This window comes from Dysidea avara, chromosome 4, assembly GCF_963678975.1.
Source record: "Dysidea avara chromosome 4, odDysAvar1.4, whole genome shotgun sequence".
NCBI classification, from domain to species: Eukaryota; Metazoa; Porifera; class Demospongiae; order Dictyoceratida; family Dysideidae; genus Dysidea; species Dysidea avara.
Genome location: NC_089275.1, coordinates 14,371,094 through 14,393,840, shown reverse-complemented (window position 1 = coordinate 14,393,840; position 22,747 = coordinate 14,371,094). Strand labels below are relative to the sequence as shown.

The following is a 22,747-nucleotide window of genomic DNA, read 5'->3' as shown; positions in this document are numbered from 1 at the left end:
CATAATATGTTTGTATAACTTGTCATCGTTTTATCTTTAACACTGACTGTTAAATGTTTCATTCAACATGTACACTGTATGGTTGAGAAAGTCTAAACTGAAGAGTTGTTTTCTTATTCTCTCTTGTGATTTTGTTCTTGTAAAATAATTTGTGCTTAGAATGTTGCAATCTGCATGAAAAACTGCTTAATTTGTGACCTAGTCTGACAAAACCAGTCTTACCCTTGCCAAATCCATAAACATTATTCATAGTATGTAACTTCATTCAATTAACTTACAACTGGACCACACTTGCAGCAGTGCAAGTTTCATATTTTTATCATCAACAAGTTAGGTTATGGCAAAGCTGGTTTTGTCAGACTGGGTCACATTTTTAAAATAGCATATAGGTACAGCAAAATCTGCTCACCTTGAAATAGGTTTTCGATTGACTGTAAGACACTGCTGCTCACTTAAAACATTATCTCTACGCCTGTCACAATGCTTTCGTAATTTATCAAATGGCAATATATTTTCATTGTAGCCAGAACAAAATTCTTGAAATTGTATCCAGAGTTTCATCACATCTTTGTATACAGCAGCCTATTGTAGCAGTATGTATAAACACTTAAGCTTATAATAGTGCCATATTTGTAGAAAACTACACTACGATCCATCAATGCATACCATAAAAAAGAAACTACAGTGGAATGCATCCTAGTGATCACCTGTATAAAAGACTACCTCTCAAATAGGTGAATATAAATTCCAAAATGAGAAAAATTATCACACAGTATAGTAACGTTTGTACATCCATCACACTATAACACCAACACTTTTAGCTAGCAGTTTATATATATATATATTACTTTTCAAATCAAGTCAGTTGAAGTAACTAGTATCCCCCAAAACACCTTTACTGTAAAAGAAAGGTGCATCCAAGAAACTACAAGTAACTGTAACCCCACATAAATAACAACTCAGCTGTAGAAAAAGACTCCATGAAATCAACTGGTAACTGAAAGAGCTGATATCTGGAACGGCCAAGAATCAAGCTTACTACAACTAACTATGATTATCAAAGTTTTACCAAATCCATGCAAGAACACCTTGGCTGTAGAACAGGTAAATAAACTAACTGGCAACCAAAACAGCTGATACCTGAAGCGGCCAAGAATAAAATTTATGTTGATTGCTACAACTAATTACATTATTATTAATGGATTTGTAACATTGAATCTTAACCATTCATTTGTGTCCTATACATTCTCCCTTTCTACATCCTAAATTAATTCTTTGTAACTCTATTTGACTGATATTTTGGTCACCTTTTTTCTCTATGCTGACTATTGAAAAAGGTCGAAGAACTGAAGTAAGTTTCCTAAGATCATGGCCAAGTTTTGCCAGGTGTTAAAATTTGCCTTGCCTGGTGTAACTGTAAGAAATTGTATTACATATTTTTAGTGCCAGTTTGTTGTTTATACTATGAGGTCTTCACTGCACGAGGTCATTTGTTATTTATTCAAGGTCTCATTGTGGTCTATGACTGCTGCTGCTGATGGAACCATATCACGGAAGTCTGCATTATGTTGCTATAGTCGTGAGTTTTGACTGCCTGCATACTGACTGGTATTGTTCTAAATGACTGAATTTATATAGGACAACTAGTGTGGAGTTGGATAGCTGTGTCATTGGAAGTCCCAGGAACTTCAACTACAGGTAGAAGATAAACACAAGTGAATATTTGCTGCGTGCTGACCGGCAATGGTCTAAATGACTGGATTTGTGTTTTAGAGTAGGCCTGAGCCTAATATGCTCAAAATTTTACCTATTATTCTTTCCAGAATTTCCCAAAAAATTCTCCTGTTATTCTTTTTGTTATTCTTGTATCCAGCATATTATTCCATAATTATTTTCATTCAGTATATATCTGTGGCTAGTCGCTTAGTTTTCAAGATGCTACTATAAGTAGTTTTGTCCTAATTATTAATAGCCATATATGAAGTACTCCACTTTACACATCATTTTTCTATCCATAATAGACTTTATTAATAGTTACAGCAGGCTTAGAATAGCTATTTACAGTAATAATTCAAGTGTATTTAATTATTAGTGTATTACAATAATATGCTGTAACTACTAAGTTAGGTAGATAATAATGCTCAAAGACTTGAAGAAGATACACTGGTATAAGATGTACAAGTTTCAGAATAATATTGCAGATAACCACCATGCAGTTAAATCCCTGATGCTGGCTGCAGGTTGTTAGCATGAAACGATCTGACTGCTCTATTAGAGTATTTGAGCGTTCTATTAGAGTATATCGATCTTTTAGAGGCTTTTCAGCTCCTTTCAGCCAGCACTCCTGTCAGCTTTATATCATTTGTAGTAGCTTAACTCTTTCTTCTAGGTAATCAAGAAGAGGCACGCCCCCTAATTCCACCAATTATTCCCGTGGTCGTCCGATTATTCTAAAATTATGCCTGGAGCTATCCTATAATTCCGGAATTATTCTCACGAAATTGGTGACCTATTATTCTCAAGATTATGCCGGCATAATAGGCGCAGGCCTATTTTAGAGTCAGGCTTGTGTTACTGTATGTAAGATGTTTGGTGTCCGAATAGTTTCACATGGCCAGATCGCTTTATTTTACAGTACCAGTAATGGTACTAACCACCAGTGTCTAGATTATGACACTACCCTGATATGAAGGTGTCAGTCCTGGTTTTCCAGGTACATTTATGTGCAATGAGATGTTGTAGAACCTCTCATTTTTGACTGTCTGTGCATGGTAAATATGCAATAGTGCATGCCGAACTTGTTACCAAGATCTCTTCTCTTCAGTTTGAAGGTGTTGTTTTCTTGGCAGGTCTACATAGTGAAAATGAGATATTGGTTTTATTGGAGGAAGGCATGGAGTACTAGTGGTTTACCACTTGCAGCATAGGTTGTTGGTAAACGGACTGCAGTTTTTTGTAAAGGAAGATCAAACAGGTACGCATGTGCACATGTACTTTTTTGCACCTTTACACATGCACACGCGCACACGCACACACACATTGTACATGAGCACAATATACATACAGTAAACTGTATATGCATACACAACATATATATTGCTTGTGCAAACTTCATATTGGTGGTACTAGTATAACTTTGTATATAACTTCATATTGTTACTCTTAAATCCAGGTATGTGACCCAGAGTGGAGGATTTTCTCCCAGGCTAGATAAAATGCCACCCCCAGAACTGGCTGTCAAGTGCTGGACAGCTGGATGACATGTAGAGGATTTGCAATGCTGCTCAAAGAAATCAGGGGGCCAAAAGTAAAAGTGGGCCCCCTACCTAGCTGGCTTATATTTGTGATCAGGTCACTACGAGTATTTCTATCACAAAGGTGGATAGTGTGTGAAGCACAAAGCACACTCATTCTAGGGGAGTCTGAGGGCATGCCCTCCCTCCCTGGAAGCACTGAGGATTGATATTCCCTGAAGCAGATGATTGCAGATACAACATTAAGAAGAAAAGTATTGTATATAAATTATGTCAACATGGGACAGTGGTTTATTTTTAAAAGTGCACTTTGTGAAATATTGAATTGTATTGCTGCGTGTTAGCCATTGTTTACTTGCATGACATGTGATATGAGCAATTGAATTAAATGCTAGATATCTGGCCATAGCTATTGCTGCATGTATCAATTAGCCATTGTGTTTAGTTGCATGACATGAGATATGAGTAATTAATCGCTAGCTGTTTGGCTTTACTGCGCATGACCACCATTAACTTTATTCACCCCCACATCTGTGACAATCTCTATACGAGTAAAGGCAAATCACTTGATACCACATGGATGGTGCTAAATGGAATTGTCCTGAAAACACTCTCCCTAGGGAACACTGGAAAAAATTATGAATTTGTCTATACTATATGTGCATCATGTGAGACAACCCAAATATGATTTGAAGATCACATGTGATATTTGCAACATATGTATGCTAGTGGTTTTGTGCAGCACATTTAGTAACACATTTACTTCATCTACAATCCCATGGCACATATATATGTACCTTATATTTACTAGTGTGGCCCATGTATGATACACATGATATGAATATGATTTAAATATGAAGTGAATACGAATTACACATTAAACTAAATACACTTTGCACTATAGCTCACTATCATATGAACAAATGTTTACAAAACTCACTGTATTAAGCAGGGGCCGAGGAAGTAGTTGATATGAGGGGAGGCTGGGCTGACCCAGACTTATCTCTGGTTTGGTAAGGTGAGACCAAAAAAAAGAGTCACAACCAACTGACAATAGCTCACCAGCTACACATTTATAGCTGATAAACTACATAAAAATCCTTACATAGCTCGCTACATACTCATTGCTTTATTAGAGCGACTGCTCTATTAGAGTATCTTGATCTTTATCACGGTTTTCAGCCCCACTCAAGAAGGATAATTTCGGTGTGATATCATTCTGAGGGGGGGTAGCCCCTCAGCAGACCTTCAGCCCCCTAGCCCCCCCCCCCCCCGTTTCCACCGCCTATGGTATTAAGTATAAATCAGCTATTCCAAACATATGTTGAGTTGTCATGCATATAAAATAACTTTTTTACTGACAGACACAGCAAGGACAGCAGTGTTTAGTGAAATACGCTTGATTTTGATAATTTGATTACTAGTAGAAGTGATGCTAGCCAAATGGCTTTTTAAGTGTAGCATACCAAAATAAGTTGGCCTGAGCTGAGCTGGTATAGAGGCAGTGGATTTTCAAATCATTGTACTTTTGTCATACAAATTTCCTTGTATTCATTTTCTATCAGCAGATTCTGATATTATAACATACAGAACAGGCCACATCAATATACGGCCATCATTTCCAATCCAATATACGCTTCAATGCATGTTGAATGTATACCTCCTACCATGACGCTGTCTCTCCAAACCACCAATGAATGGATTAATTTTGATGATTTACTTGCAGTAAAAAGTTTTAAGGCAAGAAACTTTATTAGCTACTGCTAAATCCATGTAGTGAGTATACAGTGGTACAGGTTTAACAAATAATACTGCATTGCACAAATCTCTGTATGGTACTGTATATAGAGATAAAATATTGGTAAGTTGCTTGGAGGAAAGGTATCTTGCTCTAGTAAAATCTTTGATGAAGTACTAAAAGTTTTTTAATCAAATAAAGATAAATTTATATCACTGTTAACATGTTGTAGGTAACTACCAAATTTCAACTTGATTATTTGTTTGCACATTGGGAAATACCATCGTATCTCTTGAAACAGCACAGCTAGCATCCATACAGTCCCTCAGAATATCTGATATTCAGAACTGATACATTAGATCCAGGGTACTATGTATAGCTAGCAGCTTAATCATCTAAGCCCAAACAGCAAATGATTCCTCATGGTTTCGGCATAATTTTTGCTAGAGTGTTAGGACTCCATGAAGAAAAGAGCTCACGTGCTGCATGTCACAGGAAAGCATGGGCGAGTGACAAACAGGTGCTGTGTGAAAATCATGGAAGAAACCCAGAATCCCTGTCACTCCCAGTATGCTTCCAGGGGCACTCCGCTGAGAAAAACTGTCACTTCCAGAGGAACTCCGCTGAGAAAAACTGTCATCGTCAGGGCGGCCGTAATGTTCTATTAGTGACAGATGCCCATCGGTTAGAACAACGCTGGGGCAAGCTATAACAAAGCCATTAACTCAACCATAGAGAAGACTCGTAAGTTAACGATGTAACCAATTCAGTTACTGGGCTATGTGATAACATTTCAGTGCTCATATTTCATCTCAAGAAGGCCAACTTGTGTTGAATCTAGTACAACAAGAAGTATCCAGACTATAGACCAAAGGTTTATTCTAACTATGGTAAAGATGTGACAAGGACTGTTCACAAACCAAGATACTTTAATAGTGTATATATAGTAAGTTGCATTTTCTGCTTAAAAGTAATCATTCAGTGATCATAGGAAGTTGTCCATGACATATCGTATTGGATGATGATAAGATTGTAGAAGAAACACACGAGTATTTCAGTTTCAAGTATGAATACATGTTACTTGAGAAACTTAATTTACTCCCATAATGTTGCCAGAGACTTCATTGGATGGTAATCAAGAAAACGTACAAGCAGTTATTGATAACATGACAAATGAAGTAGTATTGACAGAATTAACTATTACTATTGAACGTGTGTTCCAAAAATGTGTGTTCTGTGTGTACAGTTATCCATTTTCTGATAGGAGCAGTGACTTCAGAAAGGCCACCCATGCCAGGAGAGAAAGATGACAACAGTCAGCTTGCGCTGCCATTCTAAGAGAAGACACATTGTAAGAATTACTGTGGCTTGTATTACAATGTGTTACAGATATTATTTTTGTAGAAAGAAAGTGTGTAAAGCACTAAAGAATTCTTCAACTATTGGCGCAAAATCAAAATGAAAAACATAACAACAGTCAGCTTGCACTGCAATTCTAGTAGAAGACAGAGAAGGCACATTGTAAGAATTACTGTGGCTTGTATTACAATGTGTTACAGATATTATTTTTGTAGAAAGAAAGTGTGTAAAGCACTACAGAATTCTTCAACTATTGGCGCAGAATCAAAATGAACGTATGAAGAAGTACTAGGAGCAACCGATGAAGTATCGGGTAAACTTCTGGTGGCAGCTAATGCACGGACAGAGATAAGACATCTAATCGTCCACCGGAAAAAAGAAGCTGAAATTACAGGTTGTGGAAGTCTCTTAACAACAAAATAGATGTCATAGCACAAGAAGCAGGGCTATGTTGGAGAATCCACATACCAATACCAACACCTTAAGAACTTTTCAGTTAGTGACTGACAAACTCATTTAAACTAAAAGTAGAAAACTGTTATTGGAGTTGTATAATTATTTTCATGTTTTATTTTCAAATCAAATTAATAGTCAAATCAAATTAAACTACGTAGCTTGTAAGTGAAATTTGCCATGTGTATGCTACATATGTCTTATACATGCACTTCAGGTTCATAGCATCTATCCTACATCTGTCCATGCGTGTGAAATTGCACAAATACAGGCCACATGTGCTGCAAATCTGGTTTATCTTCTCCAACACTCAACAACAAATGTCAAGCAAATAACACATTTAGTCTAGAGCAAATATGATTAGAATATAAGTGAATGTAACGCTTGTTTAATATGCACTGCAGGCACAAATGTGATTTTTTTTTTCCAGCGAATTTACATTCTTCACACTTTCACAATACGTTTATATGAGTGCAGGGATTATGTCCATGCGGTGTCTTTAAAATCTATTGTTTAGATTAGGCGCTTGGTAAGTAAAATCCACTGTACAAGAAATCCAGTACTAGAAAACTCCTGTGCCAGTATTGATCCACAAAAAGACAGTTATGTTCTATGATTATGGTGATAACACTAACACAAACTGAGATATCAGCACGATAAAGTGAACCTACTCTTATTTTCGCAGTTGCAACAAGAAAACGATGTAATTACAATTCCGGTGCTTGCTGTACTGTACATTTCCATTGAGGATGATTGCATAATTCAGAGCTAAAATTATGAAACTGTCCCAACACATAAATAACTCATAGTAGTAGCAGGTGTTTTAATTGAGGCATGCACTTTGTAGTTTCTTGGCCGCATGCTTCACTACCGTGAGTCTTGGTATATGTAACGTATTCCATTTCTCCACTCCGCCAATGACATGTGATCGAAAGTAACTTCAGTTATATTACAACAACAAAACAAAACTATTGAAAAGTAATAAATAACTTAATTTGAACAAGAAAATAAGTCATCCAAACATGACTAGTTTAGATAAATTCCACTGCAGTATTTATCTTTGTTGCATTGTTTACATGGTCTGTGTTTATTAATATTATTATTACATTGTATATGTAAATTAGGTCTTTGGTCACTACAGTGGTACCTCAGTTATGTTAACTCCTTGGAGCCAGGGATGATCCATAAGTCGTATCCCTGAAACTGTGTTAAATAATCTTAAACTAGCATGGTAAGAATATCAGTATTATTCAACTTCTCTAATAGAACAGTCGCAATAACTCTTAATAAAGCAGTCATTTCCATGGTTTGGTTAACCGAGATCTGGATAAGTGAGGTCTGGATAATTGAGGTTCTACTGTACTAAGTAGACTTTAGCGAAGACCAACATATACTGTACTGTACATTATAACAAACCTCAGCATCTTTAAAAGTTTGTACTGACACTCTTGCACTTTTGATGACACCTGAAGCTATTTCTTTAGTAACATTAATCTGCAGTTGTGGGAGAACAGGGGACAAAAAGTAGCAGTTGATAATAGCATTCATCTTCTTTGTCAGGATGATGTCTGTGATTCCACCAGCTTCCATTTCCTGTGGTCATGGTGGATATACATTAAATAAGTGAATTGACAACTTGACATTATAAACCAATTTAGTTGATATGGCAACGTTAAGCAGTAATTTTCTTGATGTCTAAAGCCACGTGAATTAAGGTAACATTCAATGAGCACTACAACAAAGTAAACCAAGCAAAGTCATTTCACATCATGTAGCTCTTGCCAGCAAAATTGGAGGAAGCCTGTTATAGACCTTCAGTGCTGGTCACTGTAAAGCACTAATAACAATAAATCTATGGTAATAATAACAATATGGTAAGGCCAGTAATTAGGGGGGGGGGGGAGGATTTGGACAACTGGAGCATTTTTTCCTGGGTTCCACTTTGTCCAAGAGGGCCTCATAGCTGCCCAATAGCTACATTTTTATTTATTATCAACTTCACCAGTTAGGCACTGGATAGCAAACACAGAAGCTAGAGTCTGTACAAGATATTTACCACCACTATAGTATGTTCACATTGAGCTGGATCCTGAAAAACAGCTAATAATTAAAAGTGGATTTTTTGTCAACAGAGTTAACATTCAGCCAACCAGATGATTATTGGTAACAGCAAAGGCGTCAACAACAGACACGTACAGTTTGGCTCCACTACAAGTTTGGGAAAGGGCTGTAATGGACACTGTGTCTATATGGCTTCCCATAGGAAATGTATTGTGAAAGTTTTGATTGGCCGTAAATATTATGTCAAACATTGAAATATTTTAGCGGGTCAAGCAGTACTACAAAAGAAGCCAAATTTCAAGATAGTGTGTAATTGCATCCATGAGTTATTATATGTTTTTGATGAGGATTCAGCTCAACGTGAACATACTATAGCCTAGGAACCTAAGCAAAAATCAGCTTTGAGTAAAGTATCCTAAAGCGAAACAGGACTAATACCTTGATTATCTACACATTTAAAAATGAACAAAGAGCAGTGTAAATATTTCCTGTAGACTCAAAGACAGGAATTTAAAGCCACTGTCAGTAAGAGATACCATGTATTAGCTAGCAAACTCAATAAGTAATGAGTAGATTTCCAGGTGCATAAGGCGCTTATAATAGAGTGTAATTTCAGTGCATCATGATTGAGATACTCTAATAGTACAGTCACCCTAATACAGCAGTCAGGCAAATATTCAGTTATAGTACCTACTCTAACAAACTGTTAAAATCAGTCTGGCATATGGTATGGTGTTTAAAAATTTCCTAAGTGATATGCTGGCAGAAAGTTTACTATAAAAATAATGAGATACCCTAATACAACAGTCATTAATTATACCAAGAGTGGATATGGTAGTGCATGGGGACTAAAGCATCCTCCTCTGAAATTTTACTACAGTCTGTATGTGCTAGCTAGAAAGACAGTAGAAGCTACAGAGCTACAGTACAGGTGCAGTTGCATCTACAGCATACATGGGCAATAACGAGTGAGAAGAGAACAGCTGATCTCTCCAAGGAAACAACAAAAGGGGATCAAAGGTGGTAAAACTGCTGATTCAGAAAAAGCTCCTAAAGTCAACTACTCTAATAGAACAATCATCATTAAACTATAAGTATATAACTAGCTTTCATATTATATTAAAGGGCACAGCATAAATACTGCAGTATGGTTTGAGTTCAAGGTTGAAGTTCAAGGGGTCAGGAGTTGGTACCACTGCTAGATAATATAATGATATTATTTACTTTAAGTGACGCTTAGTCAATAAGCATTGTGAGGTTCAATCAACATTATTGCCAAATTCAATTTCAGAAAGTTAAATTTGCAAAATTTTTCTGTGAGGGCATGCCCCCAGATACCAAGCATGCTCCAAATGCTGAGTGTGCACTATTATAGTTGTATCATCCTCTTAAGCCCCCCATTATAAAAATGCCCTTAGTTCAGCACCCCCTTGGGATATCCTAGATCTTCCCCTGATTATACTGTGATAAACTATTGAAATTACTCAATCTTTGATGGTCTAATTTTCAAAAACTTCCTGGGGGCATGCCCCCAGACAGTGTTGGGCATAACGCATTATTTTTGTAATGTGTTATGTAATATTATTACCTATTGTAGTGACGAAGTAATATAACGCGCTACATTTCTTATGCTAGTAATATGTAACGGATTGTTAGTTTACATAAGTAATGCGTTACTAAAGTAGTGCATAACTACTCGTTACTGTAATATTATTACCTAACGAAGTGCTAACGTGTTGCTTGACTATAGCGCATTATTGTAATGTTATTACCTAATGAAGTACCTTTATACATTTTGTAATATGTGACCGGATTTGCGAAAAGGTACCTTTTCCACACATTTTACATACCAGCAAACAAAATGTCATAACTGTTTCCTTCTTATACTGATTAAGTTGCTCTGTACATCAAAACGCAGCCAGATACTGTAGCTACACTCATGCAAAATTTCAGATGATTACATGAAATGATTAAAATGTTATGAAGCTATAAAGTTCAAAAATGAGTCAAATTTTGTGTGTGAAAAAGGTACCTTTTCGCAAATCCGGTCACATATGTAATAATAACATATTACTAGTTACTGTTAATATAATAACTACATGTTTAATTGCAGTGGCAGTAACGAGTAATAAGTAATATACTACTTTTTAAAAATAGCAGCCCAACACTGCCCTTAGACCCCTCTAGATTGGCATGCTTCACATGCAAAGGTTTTACCTAGCTATATTAATTACAGAGGCCCCAAATTCTAAATTTGTCCTCGGCCCCCTAAAGTCTTTTGGCAGTCCTGCCAGTGGTAGAAGTATGGTCCCCAAAATACTGCTTTTATGAAGACAAATAATTTCATTGAAGTGGTGCAGTGTAGAGTCGCAAATTTGTATTTGGTCTGACATCTAGTATCATAGAATTATACTTTGCAATGACTGTTCTATTAGAATTTTGTGCAAATGTGACGAGGTGCTGTTACCCAATATGTAATGTTCATATCATCTCATGCTTAATGCTATTTCCAGCCTTTATGCCCTAACTTTGCTTGTATTGCATTAATGATGATGACGATAATTGGAATGAGTTTCAAATACTGAAACAGCAAATACCAGCTCTGATATGATACTGATCTGATTGTCGTTAGAAGACTAATAAGCTTCTGAATAAGCACTGCTTTTTAGACAACACCTTTGCACAGGAAATAAGATTACATGTGGTAGTAATAATGGTGGTGAGTGTGTTAGTATAGTGAAGGCCAGAGGTTTAATTGTGGTTTCCATAGACTCTACTCACAATAAAATAGCTTTTTTTTAGTGAAAAGGAATGATTAACTTTTTGGATACCTTCAACACTTCACTTCACCAAACACTACTCCAACACAAGCCATAGCCATTGAATGGCGTCATATCTTGACTAGTAGTTTAATAGTGAATATATTAGTGAACAGTAAAATTAATCCACCCCAAAAACACCTTCGCTGTAAAAAAAAAGGCGCGTCCAAGAAACTACAAGTACCTGTAATCCAATATAATTAAAAACAGCTCAGTTGTAGGGAAAGACTTCATGAAAGTAAAAATAACTGGTAACTTAAAGAGCTGATATCTGGAGCGGCCAAGAATCAATCTTAATCCAACTACTTATACAAATTTTTTTTTAATCCGTGCAAAAACACCTAGCATTGGCTGTAAAAAAAAGTGCACCCATGAAAGTAACTGGCAATTGAAATAGCTGATATCTGAAGTGGCCAAGAATGAATGCTGATATACAACTAATTGGAATTAACAAAAAGTTTAACATTGAACTTTTATCTCTCAGCTGTGTTCTTCATTCGCTCTTGCTGCATCATAAATTGATTTCTTTTAACTCTAATTGGCTGGTAATTTGGCCGCTTTTTTTAATATTCAATGTATAGAGCAAAAAAAAGGCGGCCAAATTACCAGCCAATTAGCTTATAGAGTTAAAATATATCAATTTATGATGCAGCAAGAGCGAATTTAGAACACAGCTGAAAGATAAAGGTTCAATGTTAAACTTTTTGTTAATTCCAATTAGTTGTATATCAGCATTCATTCTTGGCCGCTTCAGATATCAGCTATTTCAATTGCCAGTTACTTTCATGGGTGCACTTTTTTTACAGCCAATGCTAGGTGTTTTTGCACGGATTAAAAAAAATTGTATAAGTAGTTGGATTAAGATTGATTCTTGGCCGCTCCAGATATCAGCTCTTTAAGTTACCAGTTATTTTTACCCGTACTTTCATGAAGTCTTTCCCTACAACTGAGCTGTCTTTAATTATATTGGATTAGCTACAGGTACTTGTAGTTTCTTGGACGCACCTTTTTTTTACAGCAAAGGTGTATTTGGGGTGGATATCACTCATTTTTGTTATAATGATAGTCTCACTGGTGGAACAACAAAATTGTTAAAATGGTAACATTTAGATGATTGATATTTGGAATAATATTATTATCTTGGAGAGTCAAACATGTGCACCTATCATTGTGTTTGACAAAGGCATGCACATTACAGACACTGTTCACACTGTAAATTTGGAAGTATGAATTTACAGTGTAGAATAGACAGACTGTTCTATTAGAGTATAGATCTATGTTTACTGTGGCATTCATTTACTATTAACAAAATTTTACAATATCTGTGGTAAATGCTTTAGATTATGCTCATACTTAGCAAGTGCCTAATTAGTTCACAATTACTACACAGCTGGTCACTGACTGTTCTATTAGAGTATATTTATCTTTTTTTTAAATAATATTATTTACAAAATATATCTGTGGTAAATACTTCAGGCATCTTATGCTCAAACTTAAGCATTAACTGGGTGCCTAATAAATTACTACACAGCTAGCTATGCATAATTTTGACTGAATTCATAATAAAGACAATTTATTGCACAAGCACTGATCATGATGGATGATAATACGACGCAATGCTTACCAGCAGCTATAGTGATCTTACTTAGTTCACTGCAGCTATATACACATAAGTCTCAGATTACATTTCAAGTGTTTGTGTGTTGTGGCACTGAGGGAAACACTATGCATCTCTTCGTCTCAATAACTGCATCATCATCATATTTAGATCAACTGTTGCAACTGGATTGACAAGGTGTACAGATTTTCTAGTCATATAGAATCAATAAAGAGGGATCAGTAAAGAGGATGGAGGGAAACCAACAAGACATCCGATAACTGAACAATAATTATAGGAGGAACAGTCAAAATGCACTTAAATAAAACATCTCAATTAATATTTAAAACTCTTTGCTGATATTATAACCATGAACTCTGCTCTGGCAATTATCTTATCATTGTGTAGAACATTATATAATTTGATTCTTAGTGTGTAGCATATAGAGCCTTAGGCCTCATAGTGCATGGAATAGCAATTTATACTGGCAGATGAAAGAATACCTTGTATACACAACCTGAAAGCTAAATACATCAGTATAACCATTATTATCAAGAGTCCATGCAAGCATATAACAAGAGTTCATTTTAATATGGAACTCTAACCATCTTTTGGACAATGTAAATATAGGGCATCAGAGCCAATACAGTAGATACAACCAGTGCATTGAGATCCTAGCCTTTCTGACTGGAATTAAACTTTCAAATTTGATGAAGCGAATTTGGTCACTGAAGGACTAAAAGTTGCAGTATACTTAATTAAAATTGACTTAGTCTTAGCTACCACTTTCACCTTACTCTGGTGCCCCTGATGTATCAGTAACATATAATAGAGTAGCTATAAAAAAAGCTATAGGCATAGCTAGGGGTGGGCATTTGCCCTACCATCACGTGTTCTATGTGACCATATGCATCATCACAAAAAATTAGCAGCACACAAACAATCCTATATATAGCTAGGATATAGTACACACGTACCGCATTGTTGTGCTATGACTAAGGACAAGTACCACACAAGACTGACAATTATCATGTGATCTATTTAGGTAAAGTCTCTTGGAATGTCCCAAGCGGACACGTGATATGCGGTTTTAATTAAAATTCTCGTTAAAATTGAACTAATGTTGTTTAAAATGGCAGTCCAAGAAGGAGAGAGAAGTAACGAGACTACATTAAGTCTTATTGTAACTGGATTTCATGTCATGGTGAGGTATACTTTAATGCAGAGGCCGAACACCATTGCTGAAGTATGAAAGAATAAGAGTCTGGAGTGGAGGTTAACGAAACTGATTATATCGAGGATTAGATCATCAACACACACTGATTAACTGAATTTACGGTATTTTAGAGACCCGCCAGGCAAAAACTCCTGGTAGCTCCACTAGCTCGTATTATCTCATGGCGAGATTGTTGACAAGGTGTACGGACCAATTACCAAAAAACCTGGGTATCTTGTCATTTTCCACTTACATCATCATTAGAAGTCTTGGAACTTTGGCTGCAGGTGAAAGTCAGTAGGCGAATCTGTGTCAGCTATCAATGTTTGTATGAAAAGGTATACCCATCATGAGTCACATGTTCTGGTCTAAATTACTGAATTTATGTACAGTGAAACATATGAAGAAGTTTGCTACATGGCACAGACATTATTTAGCTTAATCACGGAACACTGTAATTTTCACAAACTAACCTGCAGAACTAATTCACAGTGCTTTTGTTTCATTGTAACACTAATGTAGTGAAGGTTAACAATGGCTGTTAAGACATCGAAATAGATCAGAGCGTTCCTTTCCAAATATCCGGCATTCAGTTTGCCACAGAAAAAGTAAGTGATTTTCAACCTTAAAATGACAAGCTAAATTTCCTTCTGCTATAGCTTATCTTAATCGCTATTCACATCTATTTCCAAATCTGGTTCGAATCTGAGGTATCTATAACGTGTCATGGGTTATCATTAGTGCTGAAACGATTACTCGGTTATTTGACTATTCGGTTGGTATGACACTATTCGATTCGTTACCACACTATTCGAATAATCATTAGCACTTTGTACACTGTATTCAGATAGAAAAGCCAGCATTGAAACTTAAGATTGTGAATGAAGTGATGTATCTATGCCGTGAAAATTCTATTTTAGAAAAGATAGAAATAGCTCTTAGGCTTTACCTTGCTCTCTAACAAAAGGTTTCAGTACTTATTCAAATAGAAGTATAAGCTTAAAAAATAATCAAATATTCGGTCATTTTGTTCACAACTATTCGAATAGTAAAAATTGCTACTCGTTTCAGCACTAGTTATTATGCCTTTTATTGCATGACTCCAAAACACTCAATACAAAATGTATGGGGAAATCTGGTCAGTTTAGGCCATTTTGACGAGCCAAAATTTCCGTGAATTGGACTTCGTTTGGCATCATTGTACTTGCAGAGAGTTGTTCTACATGTATCAAATTCAGAAAGTTACTAAACAGACTCGAGATAGGCGGTATACGATAATTAATTAAATTTGTAATAATTTTTCGATTGAAATGTATTGGTCATGCCTGTTCCAGATGGAATTTTTGCCATGAACAAAAGTATAGCAAATGTCCGCAAACTTCTTGATATGCCTGTCTATTAAGTCTCTGTGTAACAATGTCAACTGTTTAAACGAATAAAATCCCCAAATGTTTATTTTGTGTAAAAGTGACAAATTTAAGTGTATTGCATTTAATGCTCACCTATCTGTTTTTACAGGCAATCTAGTCATAGTGATTTAATTACCCACCAACAGTGGATGTGGTTGTGATACTTAACTCTGGACCAGGTAGGACCCTTATTAGTATTGTGAATTTCGGATCAGTTTACATACAAAACTTGAGGAATTATATGGTGTTTTCTTTTTGTAGTGCTCAATATTGTGACGTCAAAAGGTGTCATGAATTTCTACATGATTAGTTGATATTGTACTATCTCATATGATGGTAACAAACTAATAACCAGGTCAGTTTACGTGTTGTGCGTATAGTATTAATGTTTTCCTAGTACCCAGATTTTTTGGTGTATTGTGCGTATTAATGACACCGTCGGTTTTGCAGACGCCATCTGGTCATAGCAGTTCACGTACTAGCAGCCAGATGTAGCCATGGTAAGTCACGTTTGACCAGGGAAAAATGCCTTGCTTGTTGTTTTACAGGACTGGTCTCTTGTGTTGTCAGAATACCAAGCAAGATGTGTTTTGCGGTGACCACAAGCCCAGCCCTAGTGATAATTGGCCAGTTGTCTGATTAGCAGCTTTAACTTAAGGTATATATGTGCACAAGCTCACAGCAATTGCTTTGTAAGTTGTACTTTTATGCACAAGTGTAACTTAATGTTACTTAAGATCAGGTATTGGTTGTAAAATGGGTTAAACAATATATCAGGTATTTGCTTAGCTTAAAAGTGGGAATTGCAACAATTGCAATCCTGAATTTTCCTGTTGTATAGCTACAAAATATATTTAACATGTTGTACATTCTGTTTGGTGGCCACTTGTTGTTTGACAGGTCTCCTCGTGTTCATGTTTACATACTTAGGCACCAAAACACATTTACATTACCTCTGGTACACCAGATTCACTTATAGCCTTGAATATAATTTTTAATGTTTAATTCAGTGCCTGCATGCTTGTTCTTTTACAGGGCTCACTTAATCTTGTGTCATCATGAAGACATCTAAGAAATAATCACTTGGTGTTAAACTGATGTTTATTAAATTTTTGTTATGTGTTGTAATAGCACTGTTACATGTTTACTCTACTGCAAGAAATTTTCATGAATTCTGCAGCCATTTTATCCACAATTAGAATTGCCTTATTAGTAGCTGTCACGGCAGTTCACACTTCCACGGCAGTTTCACACTTCCACAAAGCACCATCAATGTAAGGCGGAGCTTGTGTTGTGGCTTTCATTATGTATGTAATGTAGGACAACAATTGTTTGTCTGGAATGTGGTTTGTGACCATGTACATGAGTTTTGGTTATTCCACACAACTTGCAAAATATTTCTTGTATCATAATGCACCTATCAATGTATTTCCCCACCCACCCACCCCCCCCCCCCCCCGGGTGTAAGTGGGGATTTACAGGGGGAATTGACACGAAACTGCTGCCCACTATGGGGCATTTGACGATCGTTCAGTAAGCACCCAAATATTTTTTTGTTATAACTTCCTTCGCTATGTCAAATCCTGCGTTGCAACTGGGGCCAATGGTGGGGATTTGACACGATAGGTTTGCCCTACTATGGGGCATTTGACATTCGGCTGTGTCAAATCCCATATATGCCCGAAGGGGGGTAGTGGGGCAATACATTGATAGTTGCATAAGTGGTACATGGCACTAAATGGAGTATTGACTAACGATTTATACACCTTCCCTAGTGTCTGTACGTTCTTTTATCACGCTTTCACACCTTATTTATAAGACATCTGCCGATTATAAATGCTCACATGGGGTGTGGCACTAAATGGACTCTAAAAGATTTCTGCTTAAAATTCCTTCCCTAGGGAACTTACGGGTCTGCACGCTTTCACAACTTGTTTGTCAGACATTAGGGCTTGTGTCCACATCGTGTCTTCAAAAGTTATTGTAGGGATTAGAGGTTTGAATGGAGAAAATACGCGTAGGGCCAACCAGAATTAGATAGTGTCAGGCCTAGATGGCTGGTACAAACACGGGTAAGATGACTGGTATAACATGACAATACGTGTAATACAAGGTAGAGAAATAAAGTGAAATATGTCTAAATACGGCTATATTTTTTATTTTAGCAAGGTCGCAAGAAAGCGACGACTAAAGATTTTTTTTATTACGTAACCCAATACAAATCCATTGAGAGATGTTGCATAATCCAGGGCTAATATTGCGAAACCAACCCTACACGTAAATAACTCACAGTAGTGGCCGCGTCTTTTAATTGGGCATGCGCTTCATAGTTTCTTGGCCGCGCGCCTCACTACCGTGAGTCTTAATATAACATGACCAAGGATGTTTACCTTACATCTTTGAACTTCTATCCAAAACAATACATTGTTGACATCGTATTGTCCTGGCTCTTGTGTTATTGTCAGATATTCCATGAAATTTACATAAGTTACATCATCCTGCAGTCCTTTATAGATACTGCTAACATTCCACTTACTTATGTTCAAATTTGTCTCTGACACCTACAAAATGCAACAGGCATATGAAGGCTACTGTACAATGTGAAGTTTATATGTACATTGACATACTGAGATAATGTATGTAATAGTAGTATGTAACAAACATAGCTAGTAACAACTAGTACATGTACAACAGTTAGAAAAGATGCCAAGATTTTGACACATATGTAATCATAGATTACTCCATAATCAGTAATACCTATATACTAGGTAAATCTTTATTTTCTTACCTTGATGCTCGATCTCCTATTGTTGGTTTGTCTTTTAACTGAGTGTCTTTTCTTAAACTCTGGTGTCTCAAGAAACTCAGGAAGCCACTTCTTTTCTAGTCTGTCCCTTGCATACATCTGTACCTCTCTGAGTACATCCGACAAATGTTGTAATAGTAGTATTTTTTCCCCATACATACCACCTCCAACACTGATAACCTTTAAAAAGGTATGCATTTCACAAATACAGTAGTACAGGGCATGTCTTTAGTAAAACAAAAACTAAAACTTGATCTTTACTATACACAGTTATACATTTAGATATATATGTATACTGGAATTCCAAAATGTATTTAAAAAGAACATACCATACACCATAAATGTAAACTGCTCAATACCTTTAATTGTAACTCTCTTTTTGCAGGATTTTGTGAGTCAAATAAATAATTTTTGTGAAGAAATCTCTTTTCAATCTGTCTTGCTGTTGCTTCTTCTTTCTCTGGATGCATACTTGAGTGAAACTTTTCTATTTCTTCCCAGCATCTTAAATCTTGTATGGCGCTTTCTTCATTAAGAAACATCTAAAACATATGTAGTGCTAATGAGAATTAGTGCAGAATATTTTATGTTCATATGCTACTAGTTTGCTGACAGATGCAAGTAGCATTTTTACATATATATGTTTAAATCATTGGTAAATTATTCTGTATAAAAAAGTATTACTATCATACAGCATGGTATACTTAATGTTTAATATAGCAGGGATAAAGGTCATCTACCAAAACAACAAAAAGCATTATAGAAATATTCATTACACATGATGAAAAGTATATTACAGAAGAGTCTTAGTGCATCTAACATAAATCGATAAAAACAAGAAAACACTTACAGAAGGCAGGGGCAGATCCAGAGTTTGGAGAAGGGGGGGCACATCGCTGAAAAGTTGAAGAGCAAAAAAAAGGTCATAGCAATAATGGCTGAACGGCTGTCCTTTACCAAATGTATATATTGTAAAGATTTTTATTATAGCTTCATAGTTAAGCTACACTGCCTCATGAAGACAGCTTTATTAGAGTGATTGACTGCTCTATTAGAGTATCTTAATCTTGTATGGAATGTTTTTTTTGAAAGAGATGAAGGAAGGAGTTGGGGGAGGGGACATGTGCCCCCTGTGCCTCCCTCTGGATCTGCCTCTAGAAGATTAAGTATTGGCTATTTTAAAATCACTATAGATAATCCAATTTTATAGTCTGCCTACTAGCCAAAACCAGTCACAACACCATCGGCTAAATAAAACTGTAGTGCATCCCCAGTCACTGAACTGGACTACTGTTTATTTGGTTTTTAATTGCATTTTTCAACACTTGTGTTAGGAATATTGGCTGTTACACTTTCTTCAATGCATTTTTTAGTCATAACTGCTTGAATGTAAATGTGAATGTCCCAAGTTTATTGTGCTAGCTATGGTATTGGCGAGATAGTTTTTTTTCCTGTTGCAATTTCACGTCATTGTTTAGAAATGCCTCTTTGTTGCCTTCTCTACTAAATCCTTCTATTTTGCAGATAATAATTATGACATGTATGATGGTACTAAGCCAATGTGTACAAACAAGGTAGTGGTACAACATTGCACTACTTGGTATGAATGTAGCAACTACTTGTACAGGTATAACTACAGTAGCTGATATACGTTACATTTCATTTCAACACTAGTTCCATGAAAAATTTGACACTGTATCTTTGTGCAAATCTATAGTACAGTAGTTGATCCAGAGTATCTTGCTTCAATATACTGCTTACATTTGGGGATCAACCCTGCCCTTAAATAACCAGACCTCTGTGACTGTACCTTTAAACTATCTAGCTGCAAGACAATTGATGGCAACCACACCCCTTAATCTATTGCATAACTGACTCGACATAAGCAGTGAAACTCTTAATAAAGCAGTCACCATCATATTGCAACAGCCATCCATGCCAATTAAGAGTTTATAATATTTGTATGGAGAAGAATGTCTTACTGTCAGTATATCCCACTGTTACAAGTAAAGAATCAACACCTTGCTGTTTTTTCTTGAATACAAAGACTTTGCATATTTAACACAGGTCAGCACCTTTAAGTCCTGCAGTTATCATATGACGAAGCCTAGTATCATTGTGGAGAACAGAGTGGAACATTGGTATTTGACCTGTAGTACTAAGTTTGACAGCCACACTCTAGTTAGACAATTTCTCTTACAAATAATACCTACTACAAACTCTTAACTTGGCAACAGCATGGCGCACATGCATGTAGTATCATAGCCTTAAAACAGTACATTTAAAATGATTAAATAAAATAAGGAATCCAGCAACAAAAAGCAGTGGTCATTATGAATGATGATGATCATTACAACATAGTTATGTGGAAAATCCCTACTTTTAAATTAGTTTTACAAATGGTGGTATGTAGGTCAAATTTTGTCACATATAATAGCTATGCTATAATACTATCCTTTGTTTCACTATTTTTGCTGCTGGATTCCTTCAAATTAAAATGTATTTTCTTGAAGAATCCACACAGCAATATCAACAAGCTTTATATACATTAGCAGAAATGAAGTGACTACTCTATTAGGGAGTTTTGTCGTAATTCAACTTGCATCTCCAGTATAGTTGTAGATCTAACTTCAGTATACAGTGGATCCTTGAGTGGTGGTTCATTATGGTATGTCTGCTTAATTAAATCCTTAGAAATGCTAAGCGTGTTCATATGGCTTTCGGCGACATCCGTGGTCATGTGTGGTAAATACCTATCGCCGAGGATTTTCTTAACGTGAATCATACCACCAATGAATTTATTACCACTTATGGTGCATTTTGTAGTCTTCTAATGGATCGTGGTATAGTAAGCTACTGTAACATGATCGTTTACCTTCAATTAACTGAAATCCACAAAATTACTATAATAAAACTCTCTAATAGAGCGTTCAAGTTTGAACAAATTTCTGCTAATGAGCACATTTCAATAACGTCATCTAAATTTTATAACAATCTGTAACACCAGAATAATCAACTAAAGCCAGCCACTAGTATGCAGATATTGCCAGCATGACTTCTACTGTAGTAGTGCTACCACTGAAAATCTTCAAGACCCATATAAAGGAGTGTCCCAATAATTAAAGTCACTGATGAAAATACAATCTATGTTCATTCAGCAGCTTCATTGTAACTGAATCATTGAAGTGAGTTACATGTATATTCTGGCAAGAAACTTTGGATGTTCAGTAAAAAAACATATGATAGTAATAATATAATGTACCTGTAATTTACCTTAAAGTACTGAAGTTCAGTGCTATCTGCTAGTACATCTGGCAGTGTCCAACGCCCATCATAATCAGCAGAGAACAGATGAGCATTCCCCCCAAATTCTTTATATAATGGGTTGGCACAGTCAAGAGTGGGACAACCTAACCATTCATTAGAACACTCTTGCTCCTGGTATTGGCAAAATTCACAAAATATTACATATATTACGTAAGTGCCCAAATAGCTATAACAGATAAAATTTTACCAACATTCACCAGATATATATTACAAAACTGTGATACAGCACTGTACCTTGGATACACTTGACCGTTCTCTAACAGAAAAAAATGTATCCATCTATAAAAAAACAGTATAGTATATGCTAAACAAATGATGAAGTTTTCACACATGAACACCAGTTGGTGTGGGCAGGACATGACACTTTCCTAGTCTTCATCTCACTTATCTTTTAACTGGCACATATAGTAATAGCTGCTATGTACCAAAACCACAGGCGTCAGTATCAATTTCATGTTCCATAGTAAACACACATTATCAAGCAAATATATACAGTAGGGTAGAAAGCATTATATAACAACATTTCACAAGCCAAAAATTATATATACATAGGTAAAATATCATCAAAGAAATACTGTGATTTGTGACCATTATAAGACTTCTAAAGCATGTGCCATTAACAAGTATGCATGTGTAATTCTCTGCCAGTGTTTGCCACTGTATCTGTACATTTTAAACTCCTTTGTTTTGTACTTCATACTCAATAAT

At 36.0% G+C, this 22,747-nt stretch overlaps 1 protein-coding gene and 2 long non-coding RNA genes across 4 annotated transcripts; 2 read left to right on the top strand and 1 right to left on the bottom strand.

The window, feature by feature from the left end:
• Positions 1-405: 405 nt before the first annotated feature.
• On the bottom strand, positions 406-22,304 carry LOC136253582 (regulator of G-protein signaling 22-like). Its single transcript, XM_066046248.1, has 7 exons — positions 22,274-22,304; positions 21,986-22,150; positions 19,072-19,254; positions 18,695-18,892; positions 18,297-18,467; positions 8,221-8,397; positions 406-582 (listed from the first exon to the last, which is right to left on the bottom strand). Exons 3-7 carry the CDS (start codon positions 19,252-19,254, stop codon positions 406-408), a joined length of 906 nt encoding a protein of 301 aa, XP_065902320.1. The 5' UTR covers positions 21,986-22,150; positions 22,274-22,304.
• Positions 5,630-6,907, top strand: LOC136253140 (uncharacterized). Of its 2 annotated transcripts, XR_010699970.1 has the most exons (7): positions 5,630-5,736; positions 5,790-5,938; positions 5,984-6,056; positions 6,109-6,204; positions 6,257-6,343; positions 6,397-6,513; positions 6,567-6,907. It is a non-coding gene; the product is annotated as an uncharacterized lncRNA (long non-coding RNA). The 2 variants fall into 2 exon arrangements; XR_010699969.1 differs by having other exon boundaries at positions 6,109-6,343.
• LOC136253142 (uncharacterized) lies at positions 16,044-16,407 on the top strand. The gene is made up of 3 exons (XR_010699972.1): positions 16,044-16,085; positions 16,168-16,261; positions 16,357-16,407. It is a non-coding gene; the product is annotated as an uncharacterized lncRNA (long non-coding RNA).
• Positions 22,305-22,747: the final 443 nt, after the last annotated feature.

Coding starts and splice junctions, on each gene's coding strand:
- LOC136253582 (XM_066046248.1), bottom strand. CDS start 19,254: ATGTTTCTTAATGAAGAAAGCGCCATACAAGATTTAAGATGCTGGGAA. Junction 18,893..19,071: donor AAAGAGAGTTACAATTAAAG/GTATTGAGCAGT, acceptor ACCTTTTTAAAG/GTTATCAGTGTTGGAGGTGG. Junction 8,398..18,296: donor TAGAAGTTCAAAGATGTAAG/GTAAACATCCTT, acceptor CCATGACCACAG/GAAATGGAAGCTGGTGGAAT.